The sequence below is a fragment of the Uranotaenia lowii genome, chromosome 1 (genome assembly GCF_029784155.1).
Source record: "Uranotaenia lowii strain MFRU-FL chromosome 1, ASM2978415v1, whole genome shotgun sequence".
NCBI lineage: Eukaryota > Metazoa > Arthropoda > Insecta > Diptera > Culicidae > Uranotaenia > Uranotaenia lowii.
In genome coordinates this window covers 97,817,014-97,839,484 of record NC_073691.1, presented here as the reverse complement: position 1 = coordinate 97,839,484, position 22,471 = coordinate 97,817,014, and the positions used below count along the sequence as shown (strand labels likewise).

The window sequence follows — 22,471 nt, the reverse complement described above, 5'->3', positions numbered from 1 at the left end:
CATTTACGAAGCTCCAACACCCAACGAGTTATTCACACTGTACGAGTCATTCAACAGATTAGTAAGAATAGTAGCTTTATTTAAGCGTTTTCGACACAATGCCCAGAAAGTGAACCGAAATGCAAAAAAGGTTGGTGATCTTTGTCAGTCGGACTTGACAGATGCAACTCTCACTTTAGTCAGATTATCTCAGGCCGAAAGTTTTGCTACAGAACTCAAAAATCTCGAAAAAGACGGAGCAGTCAAACCGTCGTCAAGAATTGTGGGACTTGGACCATATTTAGATGAAGGTGCAATAAGAGCTCAAGGCCGATTGAGAAATGCTCAAGTATCCAGATCCCGCAAACATCCATGGATTCTAGACCACCATCACCCGCTTGCACGATTGATTGTGAGAGATTACCACATTCGACAGTTCCACGCGGGCCAGCAGCTGTTAATTTCAAGTGTTAGGGAAAGATTCTGGCCTACAAACATGGCAAACTTAGCCAGAAGTGTCATTCATGCGTGCGTGGCATGCTTTAAAACAAGGCCCAAAGTGGTTGAGCAGGTCATGGGTGACCTTCCTGTCGAAAGAGTCACCGAAGCTACAGCGTTTCTGAGAGTGGGCATTGACTATTGTGGTCCGTTCTTAGTTAGTTACCCTAACCGCCGAACTTCACCAGTGAAATGCTACGTGGCAGTATTTGTCTGTCTTTCCACCAAGGCTATACATCTAGAGCTTGTGATGGATTTAACCACCCAAGCGTTTCTAGGCGCATTTAGGAGGTTTGTTGGCCGACGATCAAAGCCAGAGCTTGTCATGTGCGACAACGCTACGACATTTGTAGGAGCTAGTCGAGAACTCAAGGAACTAATGCGCATTTTTCACTCCGAGCAATTTCAGAATTCAGTTGTCAGAGAAGCGTCAGATCAAGGCATCGATTTCAAATTCATTCCGCCTCGAACGCCGAACTTCGGAGGTCTCTGGGAAGCACAAGTAAAGTCTTTCAAAAGTCACTTCAGGAGAACTATAGGTTTACGCACATTGACTGTAGACGAAATGGTTACAGCGCTGGCACAAATTGAGGCTGTATTAAATTCAAGACCATTAACCCAAATATCAAGCGATCCATCAGACTTCAGAGCTTTAACGCCAGGTCATTTTTTGGTACAACGCCCACTTACTGCGCTTCCAGATCGGGACGTCACTCAAGAATCTACAAATCGTCTCACAATGTGGCAGAGGGCCCAACAAGTGACGCAGCAATTCTGGAAGAAGTGGCGAACCCAATACCTTTCCGACTTACAAAATCGAACCAAATGGACAAGAAATAGAAAGAATGTAGATGTTGGAATGATGGTGCTTCTGAAAGAAGAACATGCTCCTCCCTTGAAGTGGCCACTTGGAAGAATTACTAGTGTGGTTCGAGGAAAAGATGGAAATATTCGTGTGGTAACAGTGAAAACTCAAGATGGGACATTCGAGCGAGGGATCAGCAAGATTTGCTTACTTCCCATTCTTGATAACGAATTAAGAAACTCAGTCAGTGGTTCAGTCAGTAACCTGTCAGAAATCGTTGAGAACAAGTCAGATTAATTCCGTACAAAGTATTAAATTCACAATCAGAACAGTTGTTTCATATCAGCATGTCAGATAATTTGGGAACAGTAGAACAATTGATGGATACGAACTTTGTCAGATGCTTACTTGAAGCTGTCAGCAGCATTCCAAAATCAAACGTCAGAATCCATCAATTCAATTCAGTTTACTAAGTCAGTCGTATGTCCGAATGTCATTTATTTGTTCGTCTAACAGTCAGTTTATTAAACAAAGACCTCCACAAAATATGGCTCAATTGGTTGAATGATACACAACACAAATTCTACCACATTTTTCTATTTTTCATGGCATCGAGCATTTGCGGTGGATCAGCATTATGTCCTTTGCAAACCATGGCCAGATTCAAATACATCACCGAGTTAACTCCAATCGACGATACCATTCCCAAGGCTGACGGTTCCCTTCCAAGGCCCCCAGTATCAGGTCACGATGCTCCAGCCAGAATGCCACGTCCGGATACGCTAACGAACTCGACGGCTCATCAACCATGTTTGAAGCCGATAAACAATTTTGTCGTACCATCTCAACGACCTAACATCCTTTCCTAACTCGTCGATTCCTTGTCACCGAAAGATTACGTCTGGCCATCAGTAGTCTAAGTAGTAGCAACGCAACACACGTAACCACCAGAAAAATATATGGGTAGCAGCATCGACACGCCCTTGCCTTCCAGCCGATGCACCCGATAGGTGCATTCTCCATATGGGTCACCAAAATTCGTTCGAGTGGTTGCAGAGTTTGCAATTCAAGTGACCTACCTGAACGTTGACTCAAATGCAGCATTCCATCTAGTTAATTTTGGAACGATCCTAGATGGTTATCCAACAATTCAACGTAATACGGGCCAGAATTCAAAAGGTGTCAGCAAATTTATCCAGCGGCAGCAGCAGCAGGCAGGTGAAAAGCAGCAGCAGCGAATACCATTTCCACCAACTAGCAGCAAAAGTAAACAAACTCTCGTTCATGAGAGACCCAGCGGCTTTGTAACCTAAACCAACGTCTGCTGAGCGGAGAGATTCTTAATGAGGAAGAGTTGCCATCCAGTGGTTTATATAATTTGTTATCATTTGTTCTCAAACAAATTAATGTTAAATGAAAGGTCCGAGAGCAGGAACTTCCGATGTATGATTGTACAAGTGTTAGATATTTAGAGAGATTATTGTTAATTGATTATCATTTGAAACCCGTCTGGTTTCAAGGGGGGCGGCATGGATTGAAACGAGATCTAAAGAACTAAGTTTGCCATAATTAAAGGAACCACCTTAAGGGATGAACTCAAATGAGTTCCCGAGAGAGAGAAACTCTCTCTTGGCCGATCAGTCCGATCTGGCCGTGGTGTCAAGCAGAGATAATTGTAGATCAATAAGTTCAGTTCGTTTCAACCTCCATCAAGAACACCTCGTCTTTAACTGTGCTGTGCCCGTCCCCCGTCCAATAGTTGTGAAAATAAAGTTATTTCCTTAAATCCGTCGTGTGTGTGTGTGTTAAAATTATAACCCGTCCTGCGGAATATCACTATCAAGGAACCTACCGAGGGCGTACCCACAGCAGAACCCTTGGGTGACCAAATTAGATTCGGACGTCCAGCCTTATACAGTCCACATCAGCAACCGAAGGGACGTGTCGAAACAGGAATGTTAAGGTTTTTGTTAACAATTAGCTCAAAAAACACGCGAAAAAAACAAGAAAAATTAAATCTGTCATAAGATACACACTTACCAGCAGAAAATATCACAAAAGCCTCATTTAATCAGAAAACATTCCGAATTACACGATTCGGTATTATTTTTGAGGAAAAGTTGAAAAACAGCTGAAATATTGACAATTTAAGTCATGCTGTGCAACAATGGGTTAGGGGACAACGATTGGCAAATCACCCCAGTTTTAAATCGCTAATTAAAAATTATTTGAAATTTTTGCTTTTTATGAAAGACAAACGATTTTTAGAAGCACCCCGACGTGTTAGAATAGAGGAATATCAATTTTCATGAAAAAACAACGCGCTATCGTATATAGAACCTAGCTCACATACTATTATGTCTCCATTGTTTATATATCCATTGCTATTTTCTTATTTTTAGCTTTTGTTATAAGCTCGCATTCATTTGCAACTATGTTTTTATGTTGAATAAAGAGTCAAATTGATTATTTGATAGTTTGTTTGCGGAGTAGTGGCGAAAAATTGTTCCGGAGTAAACGATGTATATCAATGTGATGGCAGTTCTAGTTTTAGAATGTTTATAGATTAAGGTTGCCAGAATTTTTTCAATACCTATTCGGGCCGGACAAATCCGGTCAATTTAAAAAAAAAACCTGGCAAACCCCGGGCATTTTATTTCAGAATCGTCGACCAAAGTCCGGGCAATATCCGGGCAAATTTTGCCAAAACCCTTGAATTACTCAACATAAATCAAGAAAAAAAAATGAAAAAAAATATTTTCATCAAAGTACATCGACAGATTTTAACTCGTATTAGAGGGTTCCTAAATACAATCCATGATTATTTTTTATGAAACTTGCTCAATAAATTTCGCCAAATAAAGGGAATAATTCCGGGCATTTTTGAATGAAATCCGGGCAACCGGGACGGGCCAGACTGTTCCCAAATTTTGTATGAAATCGGGATAAAGCCGGAAAATTTGGCAACCTTAATATAGATCCTTTACTTAAATTGAGTTTTTAGTGTAACGGAATCTTATTTTCTCAAAGGGTTTTACCGTTAAGTAGTGCAAATGTTGGCCTATGATGAGGTACTGAAAATGGTTTTTGTTTATACTTTTGGAGATGCTTTTCACGTGTTGGTACAGATATGGCCGGTCAAAGTTTTCGTGTTTTGAGGGGTCGATCGAAACTTTTGGCCGGCAGTGTAGGTGTATAAAGGGTGAGTAGTGGTAAATTTTCAAAAAAAAAATATTTCAAAATTTCAGTAAGTTACTCAAATGTATTTAAACTTACAATAAAGTTTCGATCATCAAATTAAAAACAAACACAATAAGTAACTGGAAAATTTTTAAATTTTTGATAATAATATGAAGAATCAATTTTTTTTTTCATCTCATATATAAAGATGAGTTAGACTATATATGTTTATTTGTTTGTATGCACCTTATCCATACCGCTTAACCGATCAGCCTGAAATTTGGTACAGTTATGTTTTTGGACATAGCATACATGACCCAACATGGGCTAAATTACTTATAATGATGAAAATAAAGCTTCCTAATTTCATTTTTATTCTGATTTGTATTTTATGTGAACACGAGCAAGGCCGGGCAAAATCAGCTAGTTTATTACCGATCATTAGTATCTTCTATTGTATGTCTCTGAACAACAGCGATACTAAAATTATAAAATGAAAGCTTTGGGAACGTACGATCGTTATCGAAATCATACCCACGAGATTTTTGCATTCTGTTACTCGCATAAGCGAAACATAAAATGTGTGTTATCTCATCCCAGGGTACATGTGCAACGAACGGGTAAAAATAAAAACGAACATGATGTCCCTGAAGAGAGAGACCAACTACATTTGCAAGAGTTCAAAACTTACCCGTCGAATGAGTCATCAACGAGAACGTCGTCTACGTCGATGATGTCCATAGTAGTGATTTTCTGGCTTTAAAGCCAAGGCCGCACAATTCACGTGTAGATGATGATCGTGGTACTACTGGTTTCAGGCGGCTCCGGATCAGTTCTTAACCACTTGCGGGATCACATCTACCTCTTGTATCCACTTCATCGAGGAATAAATCTTGCGTGTTTCGGTTCGCTCTTCAATGCTTTTTTTACTGATTGGATGGAAATGAGCAAAAACAAAATTTCATCACATTACGAACACGCTGCATTCAACACAGTGAAGTATCTTTTGGTGCAAATTGAAACTAATTGTCTGCCGCTGCTGTTGCTCCCGTTTGGAGAAGTTGATTCATGAATTGAACTTCTGGTATCCTATAAGACTGGTTTTGTTTCTGAACCTTATAAGGTCGTTACTCCCAAAATCAGAAATTTGGAACTATTTCTGGAAACTGTGAATATAAAACACTAGAACAGCATGCTTTCGTATATAACACTTATCTTCTTGGCATTATCTGTTGGCAATTGAAGAAGGAAACAGCCATGTCAGAGAAACTGCTTGTCCTCACTATACAGCACAATTTGCGATGACCACACTTACTATACACACCCATGCTCACGATGTGGCAATCCAATTCAACGGCCAAGGAACTGTGATCTCTATTTAGCTCTTCTGCCGTAGGAATTCTATGCGCACATTCCCGGCTTCTGCGCTGCGTAGCATCACTCACAGAAGAAAAAAAACTACTTTTTTAAGCCACACGTCTGTTGCACTATGGCAGATCGAAATACACACAGTACTACATGGGCTTGGCAGCATGGCATGGTAGAATAGAGAATAACTGTGCATTCGGGCCCGCTCAAGTATGACAAACTAACTGGCACTAGATTTTGATTTCTTTTTTCCCTTTTTGTTCGATCCGACAAAGCTTCGCGTTGATCAAAGTCGAATCAATTAGGCTGGGTTTCATCATACAATTTCTAATTAGTGACATGTGTGGAAAATCTTCGATGAAATTTGAGAGCTGTTGAAGGGTTTGATAACTTTCAATTCAAAACTAATTCGCTGGCTTCCATCACACGAGAAACATCGTTCGAAGATTAGGTACAGTGGATCTACAACTTGAGTAAAAGGGTAGTTCCGTTCGACATTTGAATCTACCTAATGTATCTCATTTCGTAAGTTATTATTGAATATAAATTAAATTTAATAAAAAGCAAAAAAAAACCTAAAAATAACACCTATAAATAAAGAAGTATGGGACAACACTTGTTATCTTAAATGAACAACGAATTTGCTGACAACAAATAACTTAAGGTAGGGTTGCCATCCGTCCCGCAAAAGCGGGACATGTCCCGCTGTCCCGCTTTTTCCTCAAAATTTCCCGCTTTTTCCTCAAAACGCCCCACTTTTTCCTCAAAATGCCCGCTTTTTTTCTCGGAAATTTCTTACAAAGTTCACTGGCTTAAACTGGAAGAAATAAAACTTTAGTCTCAATTTCAATTTATTGGTTCAACACTGAAAATCTTTCAAATGCGTCTTTTATCGAAATAAGCAGCCTTTTTGAAATTTTATATAAGACAATACAAAATAACTCAAAAGTTATTAGCATTACAATAATATTCTGATTCAATGATGCTTTCTTGAAGCACGTTTAACCTATGTATGAAGAAAATATTTATTTAGTGGCTTCCAAATAATTTTTTCGCCGGAATCCTAATTAAATTGTCTTAAACTATAGACCATCTTTTTCGACTCAATTGTCCAAAGTATATTAAAATGGAAGCTTTCAAGAGTTTACAATTTCTTAACCAAATTACCAAACAAACAAATTTTTATACAAATTGCACAGAAGTTTTTCATGCGGTATAAAATCCGCCGTTAACGTGTACGACTTGAAATATTTTCGCTCAAAAAATGTGTTAATTCGTAAGAACCGCGGAAAATAGCGGTGCATATGGTGAAAACCTTGTAAATAAAAGTCATGTAGAAAAAACTGAGTGTAGTGTTCTTTCTATGACCAACTTTGGCTAATGGTAATTTTTCGGCTGTGTCCCGCTTTTTTTTCGTGAAATGTTCCGCTTTTTTCTAAAAGCCTAATTTAAGGTTGCCTCTTAAGGTCTGCCCCACAAAAAAAGGACATGTCTCTCTTTTTCGTGAAATGTTCCGCCAGAAAAGTCAGACTATGTATGTATGTTATCATTATGGACATGGTAAGAAACAAAAAAAAATCAAATTAATCAAATTTGATATTCTATAGTTTTTTGATAACTTGCAGATTAGAGTGCCACAAATGACCCAACATTTGGAAAAGCTATGCGCTGCAGGCTTAAATTGGTCCTAGGCCTAGTACAAGGTCTCATGCCAAATTTGGGTCAGATCGGATTACGGGAAGGGGTCGCTCAACGAGGCTTAAGTTTGTATAAGATTTTGGGACATTTTGTACGGGAGGGACACGTAAATTCATTTTTTCATGAATAACTTTGGTCCCCTTAGGCCGATTTCTGTTGAAAACGGTTTTTCTTAAAGACTAAACTATGACAAATATTTTATGCCACGACTGCATTTCGATTCAAGTTAAGACACAAAAGTTATTAAGCTTCAAAAAATAGTTATCTTTTTTAGGGGTGATATTCATCACTATTAATGAGAGACATTGCTTCGAACATTTTGACGCAGCATTAACAGTGATGAATATCACCCTGAAAAAAGTTACCCCATTTCTGAAGTCTAATAACTTTTTTATCTTAACTCGAATCGAAATGCAGTCTTCGGATGAAATATTTGTCATAGTTTAGGCCTTAACAGAAATCGGCCGAAGGGGACCAAAGTTATTCATAAAATACTGGGTTTTCATGTTTCTCCCGAACAAAATGTCTCAAAATCCCATATAAACTTTAGGCTTGTTGAGCCCCTTCCCGTGATCCGATCTGGCCCAAATTTGGCATGAGACCTTGTACTAGGCCTAGGATCAATTTAAGCCTGCAGCGCATAACATTTCACAAGCTTGAAATTTCTCATACAAATTTGGGGTAGTCTATTGCAGATACCAAATATACAGTTACAAAATTCATGTCTCTGGGAATTTAACATTGTAAAGTTCGTTCAATTTTGAAACTCGCTCGTCACAGTAAATCAAATTAAAATGTTGCTTTCGACTGTTTTACATTCAGTAATAGTTTATTGTTTATTGGCTGTGTGACAGCGGCCTAAAGAATACTGCCACTGGGATACTGGTCCATGTCGTACGATGCGACTTATCCAGTACTTCCCAGATACGTTTATCTTATATTTCTGTCTATTGGAAATCAATGAGGCTGTATCTAGGAGGGGGAGAAAATAGGTCAAGGTCAATTATTGCATGCAGAGTTCAGAAGTTTTTCACGTTCAAAACATTGGAAGAAAATGTTTTGAATCTGAATCAGTTTTAAATTCTTGCTAGTATTTTTGAACTTTTGTGCGTATTTTCTCTCGAGAAGGGTATGCCAATAGTGCATATGTAGTACATGCATTTGCACAAGCTGTATTCTTCCATATTTTCTGGTTTTGCCAATTCGGAATATGGTTTTTCATTTAACTAATCTCTTTGCTCTCCTAGTAACTCCGTTTGATAAAATCTTTTCACAAGTGTTCAAATGTGAATCGCAAACGCATCGCTTGCGGTCCAATTGCTTTCGGCTATCTGTTAATATTAACCGATTTGAAATCATAGAAGAGTATGCTCTAAATTACATCAGTTATATGTATCTGTTACATCAAGCGCAAAATTAGTGTATATTCCTTATAATGGACAAGTATTCAGTCCCTTCTATCTTTGGATTGGTAATAGAATTATGTGGAGGTAAATGTCCTTTTATATAAAGATATTTAATTTTTAAAATTGCGCCATGGTTATTCAATCATTCAAGTCGTACAAATATCGTTTCTTTGAAAAAAAAATTCAAAAAATATTTGTTTTAGGTTGCCAACAGGCTTTAAAATTCCCTATTAAATCAAGCTTTTGAATTTTGATCAAAACTTGTATCGCATATCGACAGTCATATCTGTTTCACCTAATATATCTGTACCAACACGTGAAAAGGATCTATCTCCAAAAGTAAACAAAAACCATTTTCAGTACCTCGCGATAGGCCAACACTTGCACTACTCAACGGTAAAACCCTTTTGAGAAAATAATATTCCGTTACATTATAAACTCAATTTGAGTAAAGGATCTATAAACATTCTTAAACCAGAACTGCCGTTACATGGATATACACCCTTTACTCCGAAACCGTTTTTCGCTACTTCTCCGCCAACAAACTCAAAATAATCAATTTAACTCTTTATTCAACATAAAAACATAGTTACAAATGAATGCGAGCTTGTAACTAAAGCTAAAAATAAGAAAATAGCAAAGGGTGTATAAACAGGTTAGACAAAATGTTACGTGAAGTAGGTTCTGTTTACGATAGCACGTTATTTTTTCATGAAGATTGATATTCCTCTATTCCAACATATAGAGGATGCTTCTAAAAATTGTTTGTCTTTCATAAAAATCAAAAATTTCAAGTGATTTTCAATTAGCGATTTGAAATAGGTTGTATTTTTTTCATACGCGTTTTTCTCAATACGCCATCATGGATATAGATCCTTTTTGTGTATTGGTAAATATTTGACACTTTATTCAACATAAAAACATAGTTGCAAATGAACGCGAGCTTAAAACTAAAGCTAGAAATGAGAAAATAGCAAAGGGTGTATAAACAAGGGAGATAAAATATTACGTGAGTTAGGTTCTATCTACGATAGCGCGTTGTTTTTTCATGAAAATTGATAATCGTCTATTCCAACATATAGAGGATGCTCCTAAAAATCGTTAAGCTATCATAAAAATCAAAAGTTTGAAGTAATTTTTAATTAGCGATTTAAAATAGGTTGTATTTTTTTCAAACGCGTTTTTCTCGATTCGCCATATATGGAGATAGATCCTTTTCACGTGTTTGTACAGATATGTCACTTCTCTTGTATTGACACATGTTCCCTTAGCTTTAGAATGGTTATAGTGTTAAGAAGAGTCAAAGCTCCTCTAAAGCGGGCCACAGACTACACAACATTTGTACAAATGCGATGAAATTCGATGAAATTTTGTCGCTGTGAGCACGATTTGCATAGTGTATGGCACTGCTTGAATGAGCGCCCAAACGGTTGGAGTAAAATCGGTCGGGATCGAAATATTTTGTACAAAACATTCTCCCAGCCGGGGTGCAGATGGTTTTTTTTGTTGCTGTTGCTGTTTTCGCCAGCAATCATTTGTGTTCGCGTGAAATATGTTTGTATAGTGTGTGGGCGAGCATAGATCAAACAATCGACGCGGAATCATCGAATTTGTACAGGCCAATTTGTGTAGTCTATGGCCCGCTTAATATCGTACTCTGATATTTCGTTATCATACGTCAATCCTGGTTCTTGAATCCACTGCTACAGCTTCGTGCAGTGTTAATATCCAGGGTTGCTAGCGATTTTTCGTTTTGAAATTCCAAAGTTTTTCCCGGTTTTCCTCAGGTTTTTTCCCGGTTAAAATGATGATTTTCTCGGTATTTTTATACTTGTTGTTGAATATAAAATCGTGGTGAATAGAAAAATTCAATGTAGAGCACTAAAACATCTAACAATTTTTCCTGAAACTTGTTAACCGGTAGGAAATTATGACAAATACTTCAACGTCTTTTAACACGTAGTCTTTTCGCTTCAAATTGACAGCTTTTCATAAATTTTTAGAACGAATCCAACGAAATGCATTTATTAATTGTTTTAATCCACAATTTCAACAATTTGGCAAAAACAAGTTCGGCTGACTCAATCTTCAAATTTTCACTGTTTTAAGCTTCTTTAGAATTTGTACATAATTGTAAAAAAATGTTTTTGTACAGTTGTATAAAATATGTTGAAAATACAGCGAAATATAATATTAAAACATCTTGTCAACTTGAATGGGAATTTGACTTACGAAACTGAAAATCATTAGATTGCAAAAGATATTCCTTTCGTCAGAAAAACGTAACTTTGCTTAAATGTCTCACGCTACCAAAATATTTGCTTTTGCATGAAATTCGTATATCAAACACTGACGCTGAAAACTAAAACTGGTAGTCGGAAACTAGATAAGCTAAAAAGTTAAAAATCTACGCTGAAAAACACCGAAATTCGATACTCTATATACCTATCAGAAACCATTGGTCCAAATTAAGCAAACATTGCAAGCAAACATGAGTTACCAAACGTTTTGTGTTTAGTTTTGTAGATTATAAATTCATAATGAAATTTATAATATTTGAGTTATGCTTGTAAGTTTAGGACACTTGCGGAGAGCGAAAAAATTAGATATCTCGAACAAAAATAAGTGATAATTTAACCTAAATCTAAATCAGACTGCCGAAAACTACTCTCAAATTTAGAAAATAATTTTAAAATATTTTTGAAATCCTGTGCAAATTTTCCTGACATGACAGTTTTCCCGGTGATGTACCGAAATTCCCGGTTTTTTCCCGGTTTCCCGGTGGTGAGATGAAATTCCAAAGTTTTTCCCGGTATTCCCGGTTTCCCCTGTTCGCTAGCAACCCTGAATATCGCTTGTTTCAAATTTGGTGTCACAGAAACTCATTGTAGTCGTCTAACCAGAGCGCTAACTGGTCAGTTAAATAAAAATATGTAAAAACAAGACTTTGTTTTCTGAATCTCCTGTATGGTCAAGCTATGATTCAGAGGTACTATTGTACCTATATTTACCTTAAACTTAGTGTATACATGTCCCTCTTTTGCCCGACTACATTTCATTAATGTATGTCAGAATTTAACAAAGTAAGTTTAAAAAAAGTCCTTATTTCCAATATTATGATTTAAAAAAAGCTTTATTGCTTAAAAATCCCTGGATAGGCTAAATGCCAACTTTGCCATTATAAAATCGTTTATTTGCCCTCATTGTAGCATCCTGGTTAGAACATTTTCTGATCATTGTAAACTGAAATCTCCTGAATTTTGTAGTTATGAATCAATAATGTATGATTCATTACAGCTCATATATGCCTGTTTTTCGTTTGCTAGGAAGCTTTTAGGTATACAGATAAAAAAATGTAACCTTACACTACAAGTGATTTTACATTTTAACACCGCCGCTGGAAAATTTTGAAAAAGAGTATAGCATGTTTGCCTCTTCGAATGAAAATTACATGTCAATGCATGCTTATTTCAGCACCAGCGTCAGTTTGTCAGATTTGTTTTGTTTTCATTCCTGTTCGTTTAAGGTTCCTTTCTGCGTCGGTAAAAGTTTTTAGTTTTTCTTTCAATCTAACCGTGATTGCTGATAAAAGGTAAATCAATATTAAAAATAACTGTGATTGACTTAACATTTTCACCCTGATTGTTGTTATTTACAGGAAATTGATGATAAATCCCCAAAACATCATAGCCCCAACTGTGCGATAGCCAATTTTCTGCTGTCTCTTCGCCCCAGCCGTCGTTTCCGTCTTCGAGGGAATCGTCGAAAATTAACCAATATTTGGAAGTTGAAGATCAGTTTATGTGTTATTCAATCAAAAAGTGTGATCGAAGTTAAATAAAAGTTTGTTTCTGCCTCGAACTGGTGACTTTTTTATTTATTAAAACCACTCCTTGTCCAATAAGATTCATGAGATGTGCTAAATAATGTAAATGTACAGTAAACAACACGCGTGTGCGCTACCGGGAATTTACATGAGTTGTACAGTTTTATTACACGCAAAAGCCCGATTCCTTTCTACCCATGTTGTTGCATGTAAATCTACGTGGATTTTTCTAAGTGTGTACTCTCGCATTTCCTGTTATAAGTGTATCTAATTCCAAGAATGTGGTTATAAGCTTCAATGCTTCAAAATCCAAACGTGGATCGGCTTTATGCCCTAAATATTTATTTATTTTTTAATCCTTTTATGGTTTTCAGATTTCTCAGGTATATGATGAAATTTGTGAAAAAAAGGCTAGGCACCATTTTCCCGTTGGTTTTGGATAACGTGCCGCTTTGAGCCTACCCCTTTTCTGATACCTGAGATGCAATTTCAAGTGTAATACATTTTTGCTAAAAATTGATCTCACAGATTTTTAGAGGATTTTTCAAAATACGGGGTAGTTATGAACACTTGTTTTCAGACATTGTTTGATTATTTAGCCTTTTGAATCCTCTGGAAACATTGCCAACGCTAAAAGTTATTACTGTATAAGAAATTATAGTAATTTTGAACATTATTACCTAAGTTGACACTACCGCTTTTCGACATACTTGTCTTCAATTTTCAACCCGAGTTCCGTTTATAACTTCTTTATGCGTTCATAACGAAGATCAAGGCTTTTTCTATCGAAACATATCGTCGTTTGTTGCAATGTAACAAAATTTAAGCCTAAAACACGTTTCTTCAATCATTACTGTGGTCCGTATTTTGGACCACCAGGTTTCTATTTTGGACCACCCTTTGGACCTATTTTGGACCACCCTTAAACTAAAAAAGTTTTTTTTCCTAAATGTTGCTATATTTCGACAGCGATTGATGCGCAATTATGCGAATTATTTCGATAATTTTGTCTTTTCTTATTGTTATAGACTAGTCAAGTTTTGTTTGTTCGATAAGAATGACAACAGTAAAATTCCTGTTATGTAGAACACACTAAATGTTATGAAAATTCTGACAGCACACTGAAATCTTGAAATTTGTTCTGCAGTGTTCAATACTAGCCAGTTGGCTTATCTTTAGGCTCAATTTTCAGAACGCAAATCTCCTTCAGGCGACCCAATGATAAGTTGAGAAAGTCTGACATCATGAACTTCGCGGCATCAATTGATGCATTTTGACTTCCAAAACCTTAGTGGATTTGGTTTGGCTTCAGTTCTGTAAATAGATTCAAAAAGATAAAAAGGTGCGAGATTTATGTTATTTTTTGGGCCATCTAAAAGCCAGTTTTTTTCACAAAAATTCAGTTTTAAGTTTGATACTAATTTTGTTCCAGGATAAAATTTATCGTCAGAGTAATTCCAACAGTTTTTTTTTAATTGCATAACTACAGGGGCTGAAAAACTAGATTTTTAGTACTTTATCGCTTCTAAAAATTGCATATTCCAACTACCTTTTCCCAAGTTTTGAAACATATATAGCTATAATTGAATATATTTTTTGATAAAATTATTCTAATATTAACAGAGATATTTCAATTTAAAAAAAAAATTAACTCGTTGCATATTTGCCGATTTGTTGTCGTTTTTTTCCAAACCCCTCCTTTAGATGAGTTTTATTTTCCGTTTCTTCTACCTACCCAAGTTTTATTCCTCGAAAATCATTCCTGAATGCACTCATTTTACTGGCAATCCTAAATGGTTGAAACTTTTAGACCAAACTTTTAATAATTTTTCATGAAGCATAAAAAACAATGACTTAATAAAAAATTGGTGCAAGTGCGAGTTTTCATGTTTTGAGGCTTCTTTAAGCTGTAACTTTTCACAACTGCTTATCAAACAGTTGCCATTCATGTAGATTGTTAGATTCACGTGATTCAAAGCATAGTGCACAAAAAGTAAGTTAAAACTATGATTGGCATGGTTTTGTGCCGATTAACCCTCATCCGCATTAGGGTGTCATTTTGACACCATTGCAAGTTTGAAGGCTTGTAACTTTTTGCAGAAGCTTCAAAATACAAAAATTTCTTCGGGGACCCTAAATGAATTCAAAAGTTCTTCAATATTGCATCTTTACTTTTTTTATGGACGAACCCTGGAAGCCTGGACAAAAAAACTCCCTTTTCCGACTTTTGGTGTCATTTTGACACCACAAAAGTAAAATCTACACTGAACCTCGAAAATACCCAAACTTGAGAACTTTCCCCGCCAGCCCGAATGAAACTCCCTCCCTACAGTTTTGGCTATTGGAGGCATAACCCAAAGTTAAGCTGTTAAAGGAGAACTCCTCTCCCAAAATCTGATACCGCAATAAAATGGAAATCAAAATAAAAAAAATACTGCAGGTACGGGAAAATCACACCCATACCTGCGCAATGGCTCTGCGATTACCATCTCAGGATGCTAACCGCTCGACCACCGGAGAGTTGTTGAGAGAGGCAGCTACATCACCTTATATGCGAGACTTCCTGCGAATGAAGCGGGAATAAAAGTTATCCCCCAAAAAAAAACAGTTCTTCGCTTTGAACTTACCCCCCAAACCTAAATCTGCCACGATGGAGGTAACAGAATCAGATGCGCTTACAACAAAAACCCCCCAAAAAAACAGTTCTCCGCTTGAAGGACAAGTTTGGCGTAATGGCAAGCTGTGATTTTTTCACAAACTTAAGTTGTCAATCTAGAGCTTAGGTTTGGCGGGTGGCAGTTCTCGAGTTTGGGTATTTTCGATTTTCAGTGTATTTAGGTCGTTTGAATTATTATGAACTTCATATAAAACTTACATCAAAAGAAACCTTGTAATGTCAGTAGAATATGTTTATAACATTATATACAGCTAAAGTTACAAGTTTTCTCGTTATTCAGCATGAAAGAAAAAAAATCCGAAAAAACATGCCTCACGAAAACTGCTGTAGTTCATATGTTACACGTCCAAAAAAATATTTGCCTTATGCATATGAAAGCTGAAGTTAATGCCTACATCATGAAGACAAGAAATATTTTTTGTAATTTTTTTTTATAAAATGGTCACAAAAAGTTCAAAAAAGTGGTCTAAAAAACCTACTTTTCATTCGATTGCTAGTAAATACTGTTTGAGCGATGGTAGAGTTTTAGAAAAAATATGACAACAAACTTTATTAAAATTCTAACATTTTGCTGTATTTAGATTTTTGATGCAACAAAACTTGAAATTACTGGAATTTTTCAAAGTTCACTACTTTGCGCAATTTTTTTTACAAATTGAAATTTCATCTGTTTTTGTGGTCCACCGTCAGGTTGTACCCGGATTTTCAGTGCTTTTACTTTGTTTGGACCAATCAAAAGTATATTCATTGGAAAGCTAATTTAATCTACATTCTAGTGAGGTGTTACAATTCACGCTGTGAGATTTCACAAAAATATGAAAATTATAAACGTAAAATCATTCCTGAATTTCTAGAACTACCAGCACCGCGTCCAGCAAAACGTGTTTGTTTGCTCTCCGAGTAGGTACGGTGGGTGGTGATTTGGGCAGAGAGCGAAGCCGACAGACGAAATAACTATGCGTGTCGTGCATTTTTTCGTCTGTCGGCTTCGCTCTCTGAGAAACGAATAAAATAATCTTAAAGAAACCCCGGTTTTCTCCAAAGTTAAAACTACTCGCGGCATTCGAATAAGTTGATCATTGATTTAAAACTTTCGATTTCTTTCTTCTTGTTTTTCGTAAGTATCTTAGAAATATTCTATTTTTTAAAAAGTAGATAATAAATTGAATTTTACCTATTTTCAGTTAGAAAGTAAGTTACAATTTAGAAAGACAGTTCAGAGTAGTCAGCGATGTTCAATATTCAATCAAAGCTTACAATTGTTTAATTTGTACCAACATTTATCAAAACGTATTATAGAGTGGGATCTGACAAAACTATACCCAGAAATACTTTTTTTTAATGCTCAATACGTGCTGATTCCTAAGTTAAATTTTAAAAAGTGAATCAATATTTTAAAATTTTGGAATTTTTTTGGCTTTCAGTCAAATTATTTAAGAAAAACAGTGTTTCCCTATTTCATCCCACGTTCCGGCGTAATGTATTTCTAGCTTCCATAAATTTTTTATACATAATTTGAAAAGACATACACCGTCTTAGCCGATTTTGGCTTTACAGACTGAATAAATGACGTGGACAACTTAAGATTAACATTTAACATCCAGTACCGAGATGGGAATCAAACCCATGCCATCAGTGGACCAGCGATTACCGTTTTACCACGCTAACCACTCGACCACCGAGACGTACCGTAGACGTACGTATAATTCGAGAACTTATCGAACAAATGGAACCAAATTTGGCATAGGAGGGTATTATACGAGAAATGATAGTATGATAAATTGAGGCCCCTCCTTTCTTTCAGTGGGGAGATATAAATGGAGAAAGTAGGCTTCCACACAATTTTTTGGCATATCTTGAGAATTAATTGAGATAATGAAATCAAATTTGGCATCAAAGGGTATTCGGGTACACGAACTTATTTCTATCAATAATAAGTACCCACTCCTCCATCCAGAGCAATGGAGACATAGAAAGCGGAAATGAGACTTTCTAACCAAGCAAATGGAACCAAATTAAGCATGGGATGGAAATATTTCTATGATTATTTGAAATCATTCCTTTCTTGCGAAAGGAGCATAGGATTGACGATATTGGAAAGAAGGAGGAGGGCTTCCATACCTTTTTTGCATAATCCGAGAAGTTATCTAACAAATGGACAAAATTTGACATAGGAAATTATTTTGATATGGTTCTTTGATTATTTGAGACACAATTCTTCTTCCAATGAGCAGGAACAGGGGAGGATGGGCCAATACAGTATCATTTGCATAAGTTCTCAGTTTACATTGACGAAACCCGCAAACGGAATAAAGTATGGAAAGGTATTGGAGTACGAGATATGTTAATACGATTGTTATGGATCCTTACGCCTAGCAGTTTGAAGAAGGTAGAAAGAAAGGGGTTCCATATAAATTTTGTTGTAAAGCTTAAAACTCACCAAGCAATGGGATTAATTTGATATGGGAACGTTTTTGGGTACGGAAAAATGGGAATAATTGTTAGAGACCCCGGCTACATTACAGCAGTGGGGAATAGGAAGGACAGGACAGGCTCCCTCACCATTTTTTTCATAAATTGAGAAATATCAAGAAATGGGACCCTATTTTATAATAAGGTTGATAGAATTAAAACCTGGAAAACCGGGCATTTGATTTAAAAAGTGGACACCATAAATCCGGGCAAATTTTCTCAAAACCCAGATATTCCTACTCAACAAAAATCATAGGAAAAAAATAGTTTTTTTTTTTTATCAAAACTCATCGACAGATTTTGAATCGTATTTTAGCCTTCAAAAAAACTTGCTCAAAAAATTTCGTTTTGGAGGCGTTCGTTTTTGTTTGATTTGCCAAAAAAAAAAGAATAAATCCGTGCAAAAATCTGGACATTTTTCAGTTAAATCCCGGTCGGGCCGGACTGTTCCCAAAATTTGTATTAAATGTCCGAGCAAACCTGAATAAAACCGGGCAATCTGGCAATTTTTTCAGGGCGAAGCCGGGAAGCAAGAGACTGGTTTTATTGATATTTAATTTGACAAAAATTCTCATCAAACAAATGGAGCCAAATTTGGCATGTAAAATTTTTCAGATATTCTAAATATTTCTAAAATATAGTCCGTGAGCTCTTCCCGCATTTTAAAAGTGGGATACATGTCAATTAAGTAATTAAACAATTTATAAAGCTTCTAAAAACAGATTTGAATTTTCAAAGCTTGAAAACAAATTTAGATAGTTTCAGAAAATTAGTTCATGTATTCTTTGTATTGCTATTCGAAACTTCAGCTGCATCTCTCATTCTATAACGGTGCCTTTTGATTAATGTTGTAATTTGATTTTAAACCATGCTCATGAAACAATTATATTTGAATAATTTTTAGAAAATTTCATTTATTTGTTCAAGGTGTAGCAAAGTACACCGGGTCAGCTAGTAAAACATAAAAAAAATTAAGAACGCCTAAGGAAATCCTATATGTTAGGAATTTTTTCTAAAAGCATAACATTTAATGCTTCAAATCATCATCTTAGCAGGGATGTTGCGCGATGTACGCTAAATAGATTTTCTTGTGAATCGCCGACAGTTGTACATCGCGTGATTTTCTCATCCGCTTAACTCGCTTAGATGCACTCTAGTCCTAGTACCTATTTTTCTTCAACTTTCCTCCATTCTCTTTCGGATCAATAAAATTTGTGTACATGCCATTATGTTTCGATTCCCATCCACAACGGCAGCTCAAACTTTTCGCCACACATCTAAAACCATGCCGAGGTTTTAGCTGCTACGTTTTGACCAACATGGAAGACCAGGTGGAGAAATATCAAAGCAATGAATGACTGGTTGCCTTCAAGGTTTTACTTTTTGGACGGTAGATAGCAGTCAACTTCAAATCAACATGCCCATAGCCGACTGACTTCGGATTTCAAGAGAAGCGAGATGGCTAAAACAGGCACTATTATGATAACTCGACGGTCATAGAAAGTGTATTCATAAGAAAGCTCCTCCGGCTGAGTTTGTTAAGTGAATACACTGTGTACATGACATATACTTACCCTTAAGATGGAAATTTTTAACTGTATTTTATTTCTGTCGGTTACTTTAAATACGCTTCTAATAATGGTAGAAGTATTTTCAACATCTTCTAAAAATCATTATTACATTTTTGTTAGTCGACTTTGAATGACTTATTTATCACTTACACACGAACTAATTTTTAAAAATACTATGTTCAATCTGAATCCAAATAAAAAAAATCTTAATCAGAAAGTTTTTTGTCAGATTTTTACTTGCATACCCTACCAATATTAATTATAATTAAATATTATTATCATATATAAAAATTGAGTTGTAATTCCTACGTTAAATTTACAACAGATTATGCGATTTTAAATTGGTAATTAGTTGGAAGGAATGCTTTCTTGTGAATATGCGGCAGTTTTTCATATCTCTTCCAATAAATGTACAAAAGGCGTTTGGCATTTTTTATAAACTTTCGGAAGGTTTAATGAAAAAATAGTAATTATGTATTCATTTATAAAATATGTCGTGTACCTAAATATATCCTTCAAGCTTATATACAGCTTTTTTATGTTAATACAGTTATAATTACTGGCCATTATATTTACTAACTCATTGAACCATAATATTGTTGATTTTTTTAAATAAAACCTATGACATAAGCACCGTTACGATTCGTATCACTTCACTTCTCCCGATTTTTCTTTCCCTCGCTCGCATTGCAACATACGACATAATCTTCATTTTCTTCACCAATTCCTCACTCCTTCATAAGGTATACTATTTTTAATACCTTATTTTTCTAAAACCAGAATACATATTGCACTTTTTTCTCCTGTCTTCAGAAGGTTGAATTTTTAATCCCCATTCCCCCGGAAACCAAATCATTAACAATAAACTTTCTTTCTTCACATTACGCACGACCGCGTTTGGGTTGCAGAAAACAGCATTACAAATTACGCGATGGACACGACATCCATTAGGGATTTCTTCCACTCCCCATTTTTTGTACGACAGCAAACAGCAGCAGCAGTAAGATTGAGTCACCAAAAATTTTTCTGCCAACTATTGAAATCAGCGCATTCCAAGAGACTTTTGAGCGGCAGACAACTCTTAATATAGCACACGTAAATATTACCTTTACAATGCACGATTTTAAGAACAGAACAGACCGAATTCCGGAGAAAATTTTGAAATTAAATACTATTCTTCTCTGTCATACAAACACTCGCGACGAAACGAACAACCAACCCAGCAACTACCACTTCGGATCGTTTAATTTCAAAGAATGAGCAAAGAGTGCAAGCGAAGAAAAAACTACCAGAGTCGAACTCCAGGACTGAGGGAATTTAAATGCGAAATGTCAAAGTTTGACATTCAAAGTCAAAACAAAGCAAAAACCCTATATGAAATTAACCTACTTTCTAGCCTTATCGGTTTATCCAATTTGCGTACACTCAGAGGAAATCTTATTATAAATTTCATAAGATACATCTTATGAACCACTTTTTTGCGTCCAAACTAATTTTTCATAAGAGTCTTATGAAATTCTTTCAGTTTTCATACGATGTTCTTATGAAAAATAGAAGAAACGGCATTGTGAAAAAATGATGAACACATTCATTCATAGCATCAGTTTTTTTTTCATCATCTAACAGTACGGAGCAATCGCCAGTTCATAGTTATTATAGTTTTCCTTTAATGTTAAATGTTATTGTTATCTCCGGAATGGTAAGTTCGATTTGATGTTTTGGTGTGAACGTTGAATATATTAGTAAACTAAAATAAATTATTTGTTTACTTTTCAGCAAGCTGATCGGCAAAAAAACGAATGGTCGAAGATTTAGATGCGGCAAAAAAAAACTTTGATGGAGCCGTCTGTTAATGCGCTGCTGATGGTGACAATGCAGGATTTAATTTTAAACGAATTTGGCAAACAATAAAGTGAATGTTTTCAGCACGAAATATCGAGAATTTTTCTTATTAGAAAGTGATTTACTGTTTCCATAAGAATCTCTTATGAAAAGCAACAACCTCTCATTGAAGTAGGCGTTCATCTTCAGAATTCATTCGCGTCATAAGACAATCTTATGAATTTCATTAATTTTTCTTATGGCGCCACTTCATAAGAGAATCTTATGGCATACATAATAGTATTTTTCTGAGTGTAGAATTCCAGAAGCGCCACTTTCGCTACTTTTGCATAGATGTGTTGTGAGTTACGGCGTGTTTGTAAACTGATTTGTTTGGGTGATGCATCGATTTGTTTGGTAGATGTCAAATCACCTTCCAATGCTTTTGCATACAGTTTGTTTAATTTACGAACGCCAGCATCGATCGAAAAAACCACTTCGATAGAACAAATCAATTTACGAACACGCCGTAAGATTTTTTTTTTTTCAAATCACATTTCATGTGGAGTACAAGACCCAACGTTATTCCTTCAATCTTTGCATCAAAAGTACGTGAAATTGTTCCTACAAAAATGTTCTTTTTTTAATGCCATAAGAGCCACTGTATCCGTGGTTTAAACAGCCGGTTTAGAGCCAAATTCCGACCCGAGCAACCGTATTGGTGATCCATTATACCAGTTTCAACTCAACTCAACTGATCAGATTTGGATCCAATTTGACGCAGTTCTAAACCGTTTGACAGTTTAAGGAACACGAGTGCGGTTGCCAGTTTTTTCATTGATCCAAAACTGATGAGATTTGGATCCAATTTGACGCAGTTCTAAACCGTTTGACAGTTTAAGGAACACGAGTGCGGTTGCCAGTTTTTTCATTGGATGGCATCTAATTTCTTTAGTTCAATTCTTGTATAAATAAGACCCACGAATAGACCACGGGTACAGGTGCTCTAAGAGCCACTGTATCCGTGGCCTATTTTTGAGTCTATAATTTATACAAGAATTGAACGAACTAAATTAGATCCAATCCAGTGAAAAAACTGGCAACCCCTCTCGTGTTCCATTAACTGTCAAACGGTTTAGAACTCCGTCAGATTTGATCCAAATCTCATCA

The 22,471-nt window shown here is 36.0% G+C and overlaps 1 protein-coding gene across 2 annotated transcripts in view; it reads right to left on the bottom strand.

Annotated features, from left to right (window-relative positions):
* Positions 1–20,728, bottom strand: part of LOC129756498 (probable serine/threonine-protein kinase DDB_G0282963) — a 65,432-nt gene extending 44,704 nt beyond the window's left edge. For both annotated transcript variants that reach the window (XM_055753403.1, XM_055753408.1), the window contains exons 1-2: positions 20,587–20,728; positions 5,154–5,391 (exon numbers count right to left, since the gene is read on the bottom strand). In XM_055753403.1, coding sequence (XP_055609378.1) covers positions 5,154–5,203 — 50 coding nt within the window. In that variant the 5' untranslated portion in view covers positions 5,204–5,391; positions 20,587–20,728. The remainder of the gene's footprint in view (positions 1–5,153; positions 5,392–20,586) is intronic.
* Between the last annotated feature and the right edge of the window lie 1,743 nt (positions 20,729–22,471).